Genomic DNA, 19,382 nt, shown 5'->3' with positions numbered 1-19,382 from the left:
TCCTTCAAATCGATGGAGGCCATGAATTCCCCCGGAACCAGGGCAGCCACCACCGACCGCAGGGATTCCATGCGGAACTTGCGAACCCGCACAGAGCGGTTTAGAGCCTTCAAGTCCAGAATTGGACGAACCTTGCCCTCCTTCCTGGGCACGGTGAACAGATTGGAATAAAACCCACGAAATCTGTCCCGATGAGGCACCGGAACCACCACTCCCTGAGCCCTCAGGTCTCGCACCGCCAGGTGCAGGTCCCGTAAACGCTCTGGAGACAGTTGAAGATTTGAGGGAAAAAATCTGCTCTCCGGCCGAGAGAGAAACTCGATCTTGTAACCAGATCGAATGATCTCCTGAACCCACCGGTCCCGCACGCGGGCCAACCAGGGTTTAAGAAAACCGAGCAAGCGTCCCCCCACCCCAAAACTGGGTGAGGGCGCCCCTTCAGGCCGCACTGTTATGGGCAGCGGGTCCGGACTGACCAGACTTCTGTTTACCAGACCAGGGCTTCTTTTGAGAGCCCTGTCCCTTGAACGGTTTGCCCTTGTAGTGCGACCGAAAGGCACGAAAGGACCCCTGAGGAGGCCGAAAATTAGCATGTTTCTTCCCAGAAGCCCCCTTAGCCTTGGGGAAATGGGGCAAGAGAGTGCTCTTACCTCCGGTGATCCCCTTAATCAACGCATCCAAGGACTCCCCAAAAAGGCGAGACCCATCATAAGGCAGATTGGCTAAGGTCTTACGCGAAGATTGGTCCACCGACCAACACTTCAACCAAACCAGGCGGCGAGACAACACCGCCACGCTGTGTACACGTGCAGCCAACGGGACTAAGTCCAAGTCCGCATCACACAGATACATGACACCCTGGTGGATTTGATCCACCATATCCAGGGTCGCCGGCGAGGCCGAATCGGCCACTAGGACGCGCCTAAGCATCTGCGTCCAACTTGCGACAGCCTGGGCCGCCATAAGAGAGGCAAACAGAGCTTTAAGCATCGAACCCGTAACAGAATAAGTATGACAGGCAAGAGACTCCAGTCTTCTATCCGTGGCATCACGGAACACCGGGGAATCCTCTGCAGGAATCGCAGTGGATTTGTTCGAAACCGCAATTGCGTGATCCACCGGGGGTGGCACACACCACCGTTCATCAGTGGAAGGCGAAAAAGGATAACGCAGCTTGAACCTACTTGGCACAGCAAAAGGTTTGCGTAAATTGCGCCATTGTTCCTTAACAGCGCGCTGAAAATCATCATTGCAGGGAAAAACCTGCGGCGTCCTGCGTTTTCTCTGCGTCCCATAAGCCGCCAAGGCAGCGGGGGGACACACTTCATCCTGCAAACGCAGCGTTTGTTTTATGGAAGCAATCAATTCATCCATGATTGCAAGCTCTTCAGGCGAGCCAGGGGGAGAATTATCAACCCCCTCAACCTCAGCCTCCACCTCGGACCCCACGAGATCCAGGGAGGAGCGGGACCCTGATAAGGAGACCCCCGAGATAACAGCACCCTCACCTTCACCCTCAGAATCAGAGGAAAGAGAAACTCTGGGTCTTTTAGTAGATTGAGCAGCCACCAGCATCTGCACCTGAGCAGCAAGGCCAGCCACAATACTGGCCAAATCCCCCCCCTGGGGGGGAAACAGCGGTCCCCTGGCTTTCCACCAAGGTGGCAGGAAATTTGCCCTCCTGAGAATCCATTGCCCCAATATGATATGCCGGAGAATAAAGGGTTAACTGCCCCTTTAACGAGCGCAGCCCACCGCACCACACACAAGCACAATGAGACCCCCACAGGGAACAATAAACTGAACACAGGCAATGCATATAGCAAGAACAGAAGGATAAAACCTGAGGAGACCCTTGCCGCTGCTGCTGCCTCGATCGGTGTACCCAGGAGAAGAGGAAGTGATGAAACCAGGGCGCTCTATTAAAGCCTATGGGAGGCTACAAGAAAATGGCCGCCTGCATGGAGAACATGCGGCCGGAGCAAAAGCAGGCAAAATGGCGCCGTTTGGCGCCGAAACCGCCGCTCCTACAGTACAGTTATGCATATAACACCATCCATATAAAAAAACATGGCAGATCGCCGCAGCGATCGCTGTATCGTGCCCCAACATGCCACAAAACATGCCCCACAGCACACAGCTTCTCACACTGAACAAGGCTGACACAGACAGTGTCACACAGCTCCCCCCCCCCCCTTGCAGCCCGCAGCATGCAGCAGAGTGATAGGGAGACAAACAGTGAGAACAGAGGCAGGTTACACAGTCCCAGACTGACACCCCCCCCCCCCGACAGACAGGTCCCCACATAGATACACTTACCTCTCAATGGTGTGGGGGACCCGCACAGGCGAACAAGCCGCTGCACATGAGGCAGGGAGAGTCGCATACAAGACGCACAAAATTGGGGTTAAGAAACCGCACAGCGTCCAGTGAGGTAGCCACCTCACCAATCATCCCTGCACCGAACAGGGATGGGTCGTTCACTGTGCCAGGAGCGTTACCTGGCTGAACGCTCGATGGCAGGCTGGGAAGCCACTGATCCACGACCTGTGACCAGGGGGGATCAGCCCGAGACCCAGCCCGCATGATCCTCTTCGTCAGAAGAACTAACTAATGCTGACAAAAAGAACAGCTAAGTAAAGAGAGAAAAAACTCAAACAAAAAATCAAAAAAGAAGAAAGAGGCTGGGGCACAAAGCCCCAGCACAGAGAGAACCAGCTACTCCTGACAAGCTAGACATTGAAACTGAGATATGGTTGCAGGAAGTAGGAGGGTATTGACTGGGGGGACCACCCCTTGAGGGTGGGATATGTTAAAAGCTTTAATGTTAACATATTCTGTTGCCTAGCTACTTCTTCGGAGCAAAGTCTAATACCCCATTGTGACGAATATGAAGAGGCGGCGACTGTCGGAGGACGTAAGAGAAATATTTTTTCAGTTTATGATTACATGGGTTCTTGCACACGGGTGGCCTAAGCCACATTCAGTGTAATAGGCATATTTTGCTCTGCCCAGGCAGCCCAGATGCAACCTACAGCCTGCCATTAACACGCCATTAATACACAAGTACACGCTGTACTTGTGTATATGGTGTAGCAAACAAGAGTCCAGTTTGCAAGTGTTTGCAAAATAGCCGCCCTGCCGCAGTAAATCTGCATGGGGCGGTCAGCAAGTGGTTAATGACCGACTGTACGCAGCACCTGCGCTGCCTGGGTGGAAGAAACATCCTGGGCATTAAACCTGAATGGCTCAGGCAGCCGGTTAGCAAGAGCCTCTAATCTTTAATAAACGAATGACCTAATTGATCCAAGCTTTTTGATTTTACAGCTATCACCTTATTTCCTCCTCTGAGTAAGGGTTTAGGGAGATTACAGGTAGTTCTTTAAGATATACTACATTTATGTACCTTGCTCGATTGACAAGATGCTTAAAGGATTTAGGGAACAGCTAAGCCAACTCAAATGAAAATGTTTGACGGTATTTGCTCCAAGCTGTAATTTTCTCACACTTATTCCCTACTTATTTAACTTAATATCAGGACAAAAGTATAAGGAGAAAGATATAGATTTGGCGCCAAAACAAATAAAATAAAGCCTACTCGTCCTCAGTTTATACATACAGGTGCATCTCATAAAATTAGAATATCAAAAAAATATGTTTTTTTTCAGTAATTCAATTCAAAAAGTGAAACTCCTATTTTATATAGATGTGATAGAGCAATATATTTTAAGCATTTTTTCTTTTAAATTTTGACAATTATGGCTTACAGCTAGTGAAAACCCAAAATTCAGTATCTCAGAAAATTAGAAAATTACACAAGATCAATAAAAAAAAGTATTTTTAATACAGAAAAGTTGGCTTACTGAAAAGTATGACCATGTACAGTATAGTATGCACTTAATACTTAGTCAGGGGGCTCCTTTTGCATGAATTACTGCACCAATGTGGCATAGCATGGAAGTGATCAGCCTGTGGTACTGCTGAGGTGTTATTGAAGCCCAGGTTTCTTTGATATCAGCTTTTAGCTCGTCTGCATTGTTGGGTCGGGTGTCTCTTATCTTCCGCTTGACAATACCCCACAGATTCTCTATGGGGTTTAGGTCAGGCGAGTTTGCTGGCCAATCAAGCATAGTGATACCATGATCATTAAAACCAGGTATTGATACTTTTGGCAGTGTGGGCAGGTGCCAAGTCCTGCTGGAAAATGAAATCAGCATCTCCATAAAGCTGGTCAGCAGAGGGAAGCATTAAGTGCTCTAGAATTTCCTGGTAGAGGGATGCTTTGACCTTGGACTTGATAAAACACAGAGAACCAACACCAGCAGATGACATTGTTCATTAAATCATCATTGACGATGGAAACTTCATACTGGACCTCATGCAACTTGGACTCTGTGCCTGTCCACTCTTCCTCTAGACTCTGGGACTTTGATTTTTAAATTAAATACATAATGTACCACAGTCCGTGATGATTTGGGGAGATACAGAATTTTCTGATACACTCATTTTTGGGTTTTCACTAGCTGTAAGCCAGGGCTAGAGCTGCACGATTAATCGTATGAAAATCGCGATCTCGATTCACCCCTCCTGACGATCTAAACCTGAAATATGCTCGATTCTTTGCATAGCAGAGAGAACAGCTGTGGAAAAAAAAAAAAAAGCCTCCCGGCAAACGGCTATCAGCAAAGTCTCCCAGTAACTATAAACAAAAATGATTACATTGTATCTTTTCCTTCCCTCTGCCAGGGAGAAAGGAAGTTTAACCTCTTAAAGACTGGATCTTTTTCTAACATTTGTTGCTTGCAAGTTAAAATCATTTTTTTTTTGCTAGAAAAGTACTTAGAACCCCCAAACATTTTATATATTTTTTTTAGCAGAGACCCTACAGAATAAAAATGGCGATTGTTGTAATATTTTATGTCACACTGTATTTGTGCAGCAGTCTTTCAAACGCAATTAATAGACTTTAATGAATAAAAAAAAAAAAACGTAACAGTAAAGTTATCCCAATTTCTTTTTTGTTACACAGAGAATCGTGATCTTTATTCCAAGCTAAAAAATCGTGATTCTCATTTTGGCCAGAATCGTGCAGCTCTAGCCAGGGCTTGACAAATTTGCTTAAAATCTAGGAGCAAGTTAAAAAGTTAGGAGCCAATTTTTTTTTTGCACATGCTGAATGGCACCCTTTTGTCGGACCAGCTGTCATACACACGGGCCCAATGGCGGCCAGTTTTTATTGCACCGGCTGATGTTGCCCAGCATTCAACCTGTGTGTACTTGGTTTACTTTTTCTGAGAGATATTAAAAGAACACTCCACCATGACTACTTCAGTGATTTGAAGTGGTCATTGTGGTTGGAGTCAGAAACACTGCACATGCTGGGATATTTAAAATTTTGTCCTGGGGGCTAGTTGCACCCCTAGCACATGTGACTTACTGCTGGCTGCAAATGCTGTGGGTGCTGCTGGCGGGAAATGCTGGCAGAGAGTGTAAGGAGCGGCGTTGGAGGAGGCATGCAGAGCTGATGCTTCCTGTACCTCTCCTCTATCATTTGATATCATGCCGCCTGTGACAGGACGAACCTGGAACTATACAGATAGCATTGGCTCCGTTCTGTCACAGCTGAAACAGACAGCCAGACATTATTTGGCACTTGAGGGTGTCCGGGAGACACCTGCACCTTGCGGGAGACATGGGATGTCTGGCGACAAGACACCTGCCACAGTGTAGCCCAGGCGCCAGGACACTAATTCTAGTCGCCAATGCGACCTTGTGCCTGGGGATTTTGAGTCCAGCTGTAAGCCATAATCCTCAAATCTAAAAGAAAAAAAACGCTTGAAATATATTACTCTGTGTGTAACCAGTGTTGGTCATCTTACTTTAAAAAAGTAATTAGTTACAGTTACAAATTACTTCTTCCAAAAAGTAATTGAGTTAGTGACTCAGTTACCACATTGAAAAAGTAATTAGTTACTCAGCAAAGTAACTGACTTTTTTTTACTATTCTATAATGCAATTACGTTCTATAAGATCTTTAATAGTGGTGGCGGTGAGGCACACTGTGGGGGTCTGAGTCCTGAGTCCTCCTGACTGTGTGAGTAACTGTATTTTGTTTTGTTTTTTGGTACCTGCTGCCTGGAGTGGCTGGCTGTTGGTGGTGGTGGTGGGGCACACTGTTTGTGGCGGTGGGGCACACTGTTTGTGGCGGTGGGGCACACTGGCGGTGTGGCACACTGGCGGTGGCGGTGTGGCACACTGGCGGTGGCAGTGGGGCACACTGGCAGTGGGGCACACTGGCGGTGGGGCACACTGGCGGTGGGGCACACTGGCGGTGGGGCACACTGGCGGTGGGGCACACTGGCGGTGGGGCACACTGGCGGTGGCGTTGGTCTGAGTCCTGACTGTCTGAGGTTTTTTTTTTGGTACATTCTGTGCTGGGCTGGCTGCTGGTGGTGTGGCCTGGCAGGCACTGGCACACTGTCAGGGTCCGTCTGGCTCTGTTCTCCTCCAGGCCTCAGGCCTGTCTGTCTGTGCCTCTCTCTCTTCTGGGCCTGGCGCGCTGTGCTCTCTGCCTCTCTCACAGTCTCTCGTGTCTCGTCTGAGTCTCCTCCTCTTCTCTCTCCAGTACCGCGGACAGCGGTCATAGAGGAGAGGGGGAATTACAATTACATCTACTGCCATCTAGTGGCGGTAGATGTAATTGCGGTAACGCAGCCAAAAGTAGCGGCATCAGTGTTACAGGGAGGGGACGGGTAATCAGTTAGATTACTCGTTACCCTCAAAAGTAACTGCGTTAAGTAACGCTGTTTACTTAAACGCAGTTACTACCATCACTGTGTGTAACACATACATATAAAATATACGAGTCACTTAAATACACGACAACAATTCACAGAGTGTTATAGGCAAGCTAAAAAGACAGCAAAGAAGCTGGGTGTCCTAAAGTGATAGTAAAACCTTGTTTTTTTGTTTGTTTTTTTTCAAATAACAAACCTGTTATACTTACCTCCTCTGTGCAATAGTTTTGCACAAAACAACCTGGATCCTCCTCTTTTCATCCCATGCTGGTACTCCTGGCTACTCCCTCCTGCCCGGTGCCCCCACAGCAAGCAGCTTGCTCTATGAGCACCCAAGCAGGCATGCTCCTGAGCTGCGGCTCTGTGTGCCCATTCACACATGGAGCCGAAGCTCGGCCCCACTCCTTCCATCTGATTGGCTCACTGGCTGTAATTGACAGCAGTGGGAGGTGTCAGGTGACAGCCAGTAAGTGAGAACCGCATAATACACATTTCATATTTACCAGTTTAAAAAATTCCTTACTAAAACAAATATTACACATTTACTATGCCTTTTTAAGTGGTTCCAGACCGTTTATGTCTCCTGGCGCAAGGCGGGTTTTCTTGTTTATGCTTTTTTCGCTTAGCAAGGTTAGGCATGCAATAGCAAGGCCTGCTAGGTCTTAAAGCCCATATGTGAGCAAATATTTCCCCACCCATCACTCCCTCTGTTCCATCCTCTGATAATTTTAATAATCTGAATCACCCATTACGTGTCCCTTGCCGATACCGATTTTTCAGAAGAAAAAACTGCACTGCCCAGTTTCTACACTGTGACATTGTGAAATAATTGCAGTCTTCAGGACCCTAATAGAACCCTGCTGCTTGACATTTTGGAATATTTCATGTCACAGAGGCTGCAATACAGGCCCCCAAATAAGGACCCTCCCACTCTGCAGTAAGGAGGAGAGAAAATGCGGGACATACATTGCCAAGTGACTAAAAATGTAGGCAAGTATTTTGGATAAATATATATATTTTTTAAAAAATTTTACTGAAGGAAAAAAGGAAGAAGGTGTATTTTCCCATAATGCAGTCCTTAAGCATACTCAGGAGGTAGGTTTACCTTAGCCTGAAAACCCAGGATAAAAGTGTCAGACCACAGGTCGTGTTGAGACCAGAATTTTTTGGTTTGACCCCTTGAATCACCTTAGCTTATTTCTATTGGCTTACCAAATCTCACTCACCTTTTTTTAACTTCATGAGTGAAATGTTTGGTCCCTGGCCTCTTACTTTGCAAATGCTAGAGGCAAAGTGGTAATGCTGTCCCACTTGCATCAGCATTTCAAATTAATGACCAAGATCAAGATGCAGATACGGACTTCTGACGTTTCTTGTCAGTGAAATGATTGAATATTAACACAAAGAGTACAGCAGGATGTGATAAATACACAAAACTAAAATATATATTTAAAAAAGTAAAAATTATGTTGCCAATGAGTAAAAGCACATGGCACTGTAAAAACAGCAGTTGTAATCCCTTATCCATTAGTGTAGTTTGCCATCTCAAAGAAATGCTTCCAACATTAAGCAGTTGTGCCTTCAGCATCTATCCAATGTGCCAAGATTTTGCTGTATTTCTTAGGACATTTATGACTAGCATAGGTAAACTTGTATACAGGTAAGAAATTGTTACTCACAGTCTATGTTCTATGGGATTGGAATGTGGAATTTTATTTTATATGTGTTTTTTATATTTGTAATAAACTTTTTGGTATTTTTTATACTATTATTTCATTATTATTATTATTATTATACAGGATTTATATAGAGCCAACAGCTTACGCAGCGCTTAACAAAATGAAGCCAGACAACACAGTTACAATACAATTGGTACAAAAGGAATCAGCAGGCCCTGCTCGTTAGAGCTTATGTGTTTGCCGTCTTTGAACAAGTAAAGTCTGAATTTCATTTTTTTTAGGTAAGACATTGTTAATCAGTCTTCCACTCAGAAAAATAGTGGGTGGTGAGAGTGATTTCCATTTTTTTCAATATTTCTCATCTGGTATAAGAGGCAGCATAAAAAACAATTTGCCATAGCGGCACTGTTCATGGTAATTGGTCATTCCCAGGAAAAATATAAGGGGATCCACTGGAGCTGCCACCCTCGCCAATGCAAAGACCTTGGACACCCCTCCAATAATCTGGGACAGGTCCATAGCATATGTAGAAAGGGACCCACATTGATGGAACATTTATGACTTCTGAATTTGCCAATTTGCGTTTTTTGGTGACTAAAGGTAATCACAAAATGGCATTTTCAGCTGTCAGCAATGACCACCCCAAAACTTTAGCTTCACTCTGATTCAAAGGCAACATAAAGATTAATCTGTGAGCTTTTACTGACTGCAGTTTGATTATATATATATATTTTATTTTTTTTTAATTTCTAAGTAAATTCCTATTTTACTTCTTGACTCCAGTAACTACTGTGGAAAGCAGAAAATAATTGAAGCTTAGGAGAAAAATACAGCTGAAAGATAGTTAAAGGAACTAAATGTGTATAATTTCACAGGTGAGGTTAAAACATATGTAACACTCAACTGATAAATGCACACTGAAGTTCTAAACCTCTCAAAAAAAAAAAAAAAAAGTGGTTAAGTGTCGCCAGGTACTTCAAAGTAAATTGGGGCAGAATGTATTTTCACCTTAAGAAATATAATTTGAACATTGTTGAAACTTGCAAAATGCATATTTATTCAGCACAGATGGCACATAATAACTTGGGTTTAACATCAATCACTTCCACAAAAATCAAGATGAATAATACAAGTTATCAAGCGCAGTTACTTGGAAGAGCTGTACTTTTGCAATAAGAACCACTATGAATCAGAGGATCACATATGTCCCCCTACAGGTACAAACAAGCAGCTCTACAGTATGTACAAACATGTTTTACATTGTAATATACCACTATACTACATACCACTTCACACGGCCAGAGAAAAACAATTAGCGGTTTAAAAGCAAATTTAGTTTTCACAATTCAATATTATAGAGACCCAAACTCCATGTTTATAAGCATTCAGCCAGTGATCGGATCGAAAAAAAAAAACTGAACTGATACCATTATTAGCACAGGAACACGCTTGTGCATTCCTGTGTGATTCACTTGCGATCTGGGTACAGCCCAATATCACCCTTTTCATTTGAATTGGGCTGAAATTGTGTCGGACCGCACCAAAAAGTAGTACATGCACTACTTTATAAAACATTCCACAACCGGATCGCGTAGTTGTGTGTGCAACCTGCGTTTGGGGTGTCATTAAGTTAACACTGACACCCGCTGCAAAATTGCAGTGCATTTTTTTGCACGGTGTGGAACTTTTTTTTTTTTTTTAATGGACCCTCAGGAAGTTTATGCCATAATGTGCTAGTATGCACCCCATATTAGCACATTATGACAGACTTCCCTGTCAAATAGCTCTCCAAAGCTGCACTGTCACTGCTCAAGCAGGTCCCGGATGCTTCAGTCTTCACCCGGCCCTCATTCCTGGGCTTGTGCTCTCCAGCCACTTGATGGCTGGGCTGCGATGACGTAAATGCTTTGCTGAAGTGACTCCTGTGCATGCACTGCATCACAGCACAGAGCTGCAAATGTGATCTGAGCTGTGCAAGCTGAGCTCAGATTACATTACCGCTGACGGCCGGGGGAGGCATTTAAGAAAGAAGAGACCATTAGGCTCTCTTCCGTTATAAAAACCTTGCCTGTCAGTGGTTTTTCAACTTTTGACTTTAAGGCCCCTTTCAAGCATACGGACCATAGTTACATAGTAGTTGAGGTTGAATAAAGACAACAGTCCATCCAGGTCAACCTGTGCAGGTGTGTGTGTCAGTGGCAGGATCATTTCCCAAAATCCTGAATGTTGTGATCTGTGAGATGCATGTCCAAGAGTTTTTTAAAATAAGCCATACTCCCCGCAGCTACCACCAATTGTGGAGGAGAGTTCTACATTCTCACAGCACTTACAGTGAAGAACCCCTTACGCAGCTTAAGGTTAAACCGCCTCTCCTCTAATTTCATTGTGTGGCCACTTGCACTCCTTGAGACTAAATAGTTTTTTTTCCTATGCTGGGATCGCCATTGGAGGTATTTTTAAATCGCTATCATATACCCTCTCAGGCGTCTCCTCTCCAAAGAGAATAAATTAAGCGCTTGTAAACGCTCCTCGTAATTAAGGTGCTCCAATCCCCTAATTAGTTTAGTTGCCCTTCTTTGGACACTCTCCAGTTCCAGCACATTCAGCAAGTAACTTGCACTGGAGCACTTTTGCCTTCTATGAAGCACTTTATGTTGAATAGCACCAATGATGAACTACTTAAAAATGTGGGACTAATAACATTTGCATAGGACTAGTTTGTATATATGTATGCATTTGGTAACTAATAGGAGGTATATACACTGACTGAATTTCTTGTAATGGTCCAGGACAGTGCTATGGATTAACTATTTCATGTGTGACAAGCAACCAATTCAGGGTTATTTGTTGAACAGCAGCAGTCCTACACAAAACAACCTTAGAAGTATAGTTGACATCTACCTAATAGGCTTATGTACAGGCACTAATTTGGGTTATTGATTCGGGTTTGTGGAGTGACAGCACCGTGTGAAAAAAAAAAACTGCAAACATTTTAAATCCCTTTAAAGACCATCTTTACCTTCCATAAAACAGAAAAAAGGGAAGGCACAGGCCCAGAACATCACATGACCTCAGATTTCAGATACTCTCCATAATACCCTCTATAAACTACAGTAATTCAGCAGCATTTCACTGCTAAGCAACATGGTCTCAAACTGAAAATGCATTTAGGTTATTCTATCAAGATCAATGGCTTATTTATGAAAACTATGGTCAAGGTAATCAGCTGGAAAAGAAACTGTGCACTTTTCCCAAGAGATTACAATGTTATTGGCCCTCAGCAATCTGCCACAAGCAAACTTGTGACCACAATAGCATCAGAAAGCACTGGCGTTTAAAAAGGCACAACTATTCTAGTTGACCTAAACTGGGAAAGGACTGAAACTGTGGGTGGCAGACTGCTGTAGATCCAACATATATAGGTGATGATATACAATTCTATTATGTATGTATTCAATCAAAAGCAGAAGGGCTTCCAAAATTGGCTGAGGTTCACTAGGTGTATGGCCAGAAAAGCACATCACATGGTAAAAAAAAAAGAATACCAACACAGGACTGATCAGCTACAGGTCCTAGGTTTCTTCTGCTTCCACAGAACTTAAAAAAAAAAAAATCATCTTTGTCTAGCACAACTTTAACCATATTGCAATTTCAATCATAATATGCTCTTTTAGGCTACTATCACACTCGTGCAACTTCAACGTTGTGCAATTTCCATTGCGACATTGATGCAACTTTGGATGGGTGAGACCTGGGCTATGACTGTTGCATCAATAACATTAAGACGGCACTTAAGTTAACTAACAGACGCATCAGAGTAGTGCAGTAACCTTTTTAAAGTGGCAGAGGCTTTAAGCCTCGGATTCGAATGGCTTCCATTGTTAAATTGTTAAATGACTGTCCACAGTTGCATGACAAGTCACACAAGCGTGAATGAAACCTCAATCTTTGGGCAATAAAATGTATATACTAGGATTTGAATCGGATACGCTGTATGAAAAATGAGGGCTTGCAATTTGTAAACATCTAGAGAAACTCCACTACACTGCAAAATTGTATTTTGTAGTGAACAAATCTATTTAACAAGTTAATGTGTACATCTGCACAGGAAATAAGTTACGAACATCAAATGTTAAAAGAAAATTTAGACAGAATTAAGTAAATGTTATTCATTCTTTGGCAACATATGAAGCTATTAGAAGGAATAAGAATTTTGTGTGCATTAGCAACATCTCTGGGCATGTAGTTACAGCAACCAAATAACATAAGGGCGTTGGTTCTATGAAAGACGTGTTTAATCAAATAAAAGGAAAGAAAAAAAAAACTGCAGGTCAGTACAGCGTTTACAACATTATCTTTTTTTTTTTTTTTTTTTTACTTTTGCCAAAGGGGGTAAAAACTGAAGAGAGACATCTGAAGCAAAGACAGCCCTTTAGCAAATAGTTTTACAAAGAATTAGCAAAGGCGAAGCCCGACAAGTTCAGCTGCGAGCTGCCTATCAGACAGATGTTGTCAGGCCAGCCAAAAGCTCCAGGCAAAACGATCCTTCCCTGTGCAAAGAGCGGCTTGTGAATCTGCACTGCAGCTTTAGCAATTACCTTTCTCCGTCCTCTTTTGTAAAACATAAAGGAGGAAAAAAAGGTTTCTGTTTTTGTGAAGGAATAGCTAAAAAGTGGCCCTGATAATAATTATACCTAGAAACCATGCCCACTTTAGTGCATCACATGGTGATCCTTTAAAATACAATCATCTTCTAAAATGACACTAAGTTTTAAGAGCAATTTGCAAGACACAGCGCATTATACCCACCGAGGCCTGCAAACATGCACTTTAAGAATTAGTACTTGCTAACAAAGGAAAAAAAAAAAAAAAAGTATAGGAGAAAAAATATATTTCATAATTTCACCGGCACAGAGAAATTACATTAATTATTAGAAACAGAGAAATGTGCAGAAAAATTTGCGATTTACTAACCTTGTCAGTGTAACAAATTTCCTTTCCCAAAGTCCATCATTTTATTTATAGCCCTCTGCTATGTAAACGCCTGTTAACATTCACTCAGAAAATGGCAGGGTTGTGTAAGCACAATAAACATGTGAAAAAATCCTTTGCATAGCAGAGGTGACAGACATGCAGTACAATGGAGAAAAGATGCTGTTTTAAGAAGAAACTTGAAAAATAATGCTGGCATCCTGAAACATGGAGCAGTTCCTGCAGCTGTTTCTCCAGGCAGACGCAGTTGAGATAAAAATCCTGCAGCATTCTTGCTTTCTGCAAAAGTTTCCTGTAAAACAGCTCAGAGCAGACTGGCAAAGTTCTTCTTCCCATATGAAAGCTCTTATGTCTGCTTCTGCAAAGCACTGAACCAAGTTCCTAGGTTGCTGAATGAGTGACAGCATTGCCAGCCAATCAGCAAGGGTTTTTCAGGAAAATCACCCCTTAATTTATTCAAAATTAGGTCATATGAACTGCTATTGGCTTACAAGGAATATAGTGTTAGCTTACTCAGGGAAAAGGCCACCCATCTATGCCTCCTTAAGGTTGTAGACACCTCTTGCCTATGAGCATAAAAGGAATATATATATTTATAAAAAAAAAAGTACTGTACACTGAAAACTTACCAGAGAATCCCAAGAATGGAAGGGCCGGAGCTCAGTTATCCTCTGAGCTTTTTTTAGAGAGCACTGAGGGATCAGAGAGAGCTCATCCAAGGAAGCATCTTGAAGGAAGCTAACTATTTTAGTTTTGTGTTCTTCCTCCATTATCTCATCACCACTGCTGTAGTCTTCATCCAGAACACTGTCTGCATCTGAAGCAGACTCATCGCTTTCTGAGTCTCGTTTAAAGCTGATCAGTTTTTTTTTGCCTTTTGATTTTTTCTTTAAACCGTTCTGTAGGAGTTCATTAGATTTGTGATCTGGCTTGGCTTTGGTGCTGTTTTTAGGATAGTTTTTTTCACTTGCTGATGTTCCATTGCACGCAGCGCTTTTGGAAGTGCTCTGCAAATCATCTGTTTAAGTAATGAAGACAAACAGTTTTAATACAAATTTTGCATACAAATGTTTGCGGCTAATTGGAGTGTCTGGCACTTTTGAAGTGGATAGGTTAATTGATTAAGGAATACGGAGTTAAGTTTTTTTTTTTTTTTTTTTAATAAAAAAGACAAAATAAGAAAAAACGGTTTGTGGAACTTCCAAAAAGATTCTGGGTCAAATAAAACCATTATCACATTTTTAAGATAATTTATCTACACTTGACCAATCCATTAGATTTATAGTATAGGTTTTTAAAAATGTCAATGAGGAAGCAAAAATTAAAATGTTGCAATTGAGATAAGACTTGGTTAAAATGTAACGATGCTAACGTCCCAAACAAAACAAAAAAAAAAACCACATGCTGGGTAATGCATTATTCCCTCTCTTTCGCTCTGTCACCTGGGTGGGACTACACAAGTTGCTGAGACCTTTGTCCAATCACAGCAGAGATTCCTTATGCCCTATGTCCTACTTGCAATATTTTTCCATAAATACCCACACTTACAGCAAGTCTTAGATTTTACACTTGTGATTTAGTGGTTGAAATGCACACAGAGATCTTGGGGAAGAAAAATCAAAATAACGCTATACAGGATATTACAGTACTTCAATGCACACACAATACTGCTATATGTGGATATACTATATAGTTATCTACTGAGACTTTGTTTCTGAAAACACAAAAACAATGTAAAAAAAATATACAAAGAAACCGCTCTAAAAACCTTTTGGCCTCTTTCATACGTGCGTTACGCATGTCCGTATATTACCCCATCCGTTTGCGGGTGATATACGGACATAATGCATGTCAATGGGATTGCGGATGTCAGCGGATGACCATCCGCTGACATCCGATTTGCGTCCTTTCAGTTCTTTTCCGTTTTTTGGAATGGAACAGAACCCTATTTTTCTTCTGTTTAAAAAACGGAAAGGACGCAAAATCGGATGTCAGCGGTGCCATCCGCTAACATCCGCAATCTCATAGACCTACATTATGTCCGTATATCATCCGCAAACGGATGGGATGATATGCAGACATACGGGCCGGATGACACAAGTGCCATCCGTGTCCGTAAAAAAAAAAAAAAAAGTGACTGAATGGACGAAAAAAACGGAACGCCCGTGTGAAAGAGGCCTCTTATCGACAAGGGAGTTTGTGGCAAAAATATATAAATTTTCCTTCTGACTACCATTTTTGTTGGAATACATTCTGTGTCTTTTGTACACTTAAAAGGACATCAGGGGTGCAGATTTTATTACAATGGCTATGGTGAGAACAGAATTTACACTACGGTTTCCTACAATACTTGTAATGTATAAAGGGCACATTAGAGGTGCACCGAATGGAAATTTTGGTGCCGAAGCAAAAAAATGCAGGATGTACTTGGCCTAAACAAGAAGAGGACAGTTTTTTTTAAAAAAAAGATATATTTTTATATACATAACTATTATATTTGACTTTTTCATATCATGACTTTAAATGTATATGAATTTATTGTCAGCTATTATTGCAGCCTTTAGTACAAGAAAAGTGAATCCCTTTAAATTCTATTTAAGTCTTCACACTGGTCTGTTGTGCTTCCGTTGTGGTGTTAAAAATCCTGCTTGCAGCATTTTTGGTCAGTTCAAAAAAAAAAAACACCAAAAAACGCATCTCCCTGATCAAATGCACTGAAAACGCAGCAACACAATAATGCACCCGTGTTACGTTTTTTTACGTACTTTGTGGTTTTTGAGTCACATGACCTATGAAAAACGAAACCATAAGCACAGTAAAAATCGCGTGCGTTTTCGGTGCCATTTTCGGCACCTTTTTCTCTTACCCCTTTCGGTGCCATTTTCGGCATCAAAATTATGATTCATCTCTAGTTCCCATAGTTTTTTCTCCTCAGCAAAATAGGGGTAGTTTCACATGAAGGGCTCCAATTGCGCTGCAGTAATGTGCATTATACACAAATGGTGTGCCATTCATATAGCAATGCAGTGAACCGCAACGCACACTAGCACGCAGTGGGGATCTACTAAACACTACTAGTAAAAGGAGGGAGAATAATGCCATTGATAACACAAACCACTGTACATTTTGTACGCAGTAAGAAGCACATTTAATTGCACCAAAATGAACACATGAACAGTGAACTAGATAAACTGACCCAATTAAGGGAAGCTGTACACAGTCCAGTAATTCTGTCCTTTTAGCACTGTCTGTAATATAATAGTGAAAATCCATTTTCAGCATACTAGAAAACCTCTGTTTATTGACTGCTCCTTATTTATACAAAAAAGTGAATGGCCCCTTCACTGTGTGTATGCAATGTAACAAATAGCAACGTAAAAGATAAAAACATGAATGCATCACTTACCCATGGTTGCTTGTGTATTGTGTCTAAAGCATTTCTGAAAACAAGAACTAAAATGGAATATATTGCAGCTTACCAATTCTTACGTGTGGTGCCTGAATTCATTTTCTTTTTTTAAGCTTTCACTTTATTTTCACCTGGTGACAACGCTCACTTACTGTACTGTGTCTTTAGAAGAGCAGAACTGCCACCCTAGGAATGCAGGTATTTTAAGGCTACAGAACACCTTCAAAACCCTTTCCTCCTTGCTTGTTTAATGCTTTCCCTGTGCCCCAATTTTAACTGAAGACCATTTTTGCAATTTTACCTTTTTCATCATTTTTCACATACAGCTTTCAGACCTAAAAACTAAAAGGTGGTGCAACTGATTTTAGAAGTCCTATGGTATAGTGCTCAAAACCAGATTTTCTTCAAAACTAAGATTATTAGCACACAAACACAACATAACTTAAACAATTCCTACTAAATCTAAAAGATAACATATTAGCTATGTTAAAGTTAATAACATATTCATGAATTTTAAATTGTGCCTCTTTGCAAAATTGGTGAAAATCAAATAAATATAAAACTGTAAAATAGGTAATCTGGAGGTTGGCATTACACTAAACACTGGTAATGCCCAATCTGCAAAGCAGAATGTGCAATGTGAAAAAATTATGCAGGCATATATTTTCTGACGGCTGTGCCACAATGCACTGCAACACGTCACAACGTAGACAGAGTTGAATACATTTTCTTTAAATCAAGCACTGCTGTGTTTTTGCACAAAACACACCAGCATGCACACAATATGTCCCCTACGATGCACACCTGCTGGTGTGAATGTGCCCATTCACAGGGTACCAACAAGTCTAACACCCATTTCCACAAAGTGTGTGTAGTATGTGTGAGGTGTGCTGGGCCTTATTTACATGGTCACAAAAGGCCTACCTGACAGAGCCAGGACCTGAGCGTTACCACCACTTCACCAAGTCCACCAACAGAGGAGGAGGCGTGCACTGTGGAAAAATCTGGCTGTGGCAAAACTGCACTGACAATGGGAGAGGTTTAAAATCTGTACAGAGCACAGGGGGTCAAAAAGTATGCAACATACTGCCAGTATCAGGTGTATATAATGTTGAAAATGCCAGTGCCAGTAGTGGGTAATATACACAATTCACTTGTATATAATGTTGTAAATGCAATTCACTTGTATTTAATGTTGTAAATGCAAGTGCCAGGAGCGTGTAATGCACACAGTGCAGCGGTCAGGAGCGTGTAATGCACATAGTTGCAGACGTCGACTCAGGAGTAGGTAACGTACAAAGTGCAAGGGTTGGGAGGGGATAATGCACAGGAAGCAGATGAAGCAAAAGATCAAAAGACAGTGGATGGGGGTGCATGGCAGTATGACAAAAGTGTAGCGTTCAGCCGCCAAGTGTGACCCACTCCGCCAAACAGGGCTGCCCTGTATTATTGGTGTACGATGTGCACAGTGATGCAGGTTTATAGGGGTAAAGTCAGGAGGTGAGTAAGCAATATAAAGTTCTCAATGCCTGTCAAACCACCTCTGAAAAGTGATCTACCACAGATAGTTTTTCAGGAGGGGACACATGCACACTAACCCAAAACAATAGTGACCATATGACTGTATGGTTAGCAGTACTTCACTGGACTTGCCGCTATGGCAAACAGAGGGTGAAATCAGGAAAAGGCTGGATAAAATTAAACACAAATAAATCCCCAGGCACGGATGGCGTTCATCCAAGAGTACTCAAAAGACTCAGTAATGTTATATCTAGACCACTGTTTCTGATCTTTGCTGACAGTATTATGACAGGAACTGTACCAGGTGATTGCAGGAAAGCTAGCATGATACCGATATTCAAAAAAGGGCAGAGGCATATCCCGGTAAATTATAGGCGGGTCAGCCATACTTCATTAGTATGTAAACTTCTAGAAGGGATGATAAGGGACTATATCCAAGAGTTTGCTAAAAACCAACAACATCAGCAGCAGTAATCAGCACGGGTTTACAAAAGGGCGTTCTAGTCAAACCAATCTGTTAACATTCTACGAGGAGGTGAGCTGCGGGCTAGACAGGGGGACCTGTGGATGTGGTGTACCTGGATTTTGGCAAGGAGTTTGATACAGTTCCCCACAAAACACTAGGTTTGCTCTTGGAACTGGTTAAAAGGGCGTGTCCAAAGGGTGGTAATAAATGCATACTGATTCTGGCCTGGGGTGGTAAGTGGGGTCCCCCAAGGCTCAGTCCTGTGACCAATTTTGTTAAATTTATTTATGAATAGCAATAAGGATGGGATCATTCGCTTGATCTCAGTTTTTGCAGATGACACAAAATTGGGCAGGGCAATAACTTCAAAACTTGAGGCAGAAATCTTACAGAATGACCAGAACAAAATAACAGAGTGGACAACTACATGGCAAATGAGGTTTAATGTGGAGAAGTGTAAGGTATTGCACTTGGGGACTAAAAACATAAAAGCACAATACACTTTAGGGGGGGGGGGA

At 42.3% G+C, this 19,382-nt stretch overlaps 1 protein-coding gene across 1 annotated transcript in view; it reads right to left on the bottom strand.

The window, feature by feature from the left end:
• Positions 1-19,382, bottom strand: part of SMARCAD1 (SNF2 related chromatin remodeling ATPase with DExD box 1) — a 261,584-nt gene that overhangs the window by 95,683 nt on the left and 146,519 nt on the right. Inside the window, exon 9 of the mRNA XM_082268551.1 lies at positions 14,098-14,486. Coding sequence (XP_082124677.1) covers positions 14,098-14,486 — 389 coding nt within the window. The remainder of the gene's footprint in view (positions 1-14,097; positions 14,487-19,382) is intronic.

This window comes from Pelophylax lessonae (genome assembly GCF_965119305.1).
Source record: "Pelophylax lessonae genome assembly, chromosome: 1".
NCBI classification, from domain to species: Eukaryota; Metazoa; Chordata; class Amphibia; order Anura; family Ranidae; genus Pelophylax; species Pelophylax lessonae.
Note: the sequence above shows the minus strand (reverse complement) of the source record. Positions and strands in the feature narration are given on the sequence as shown.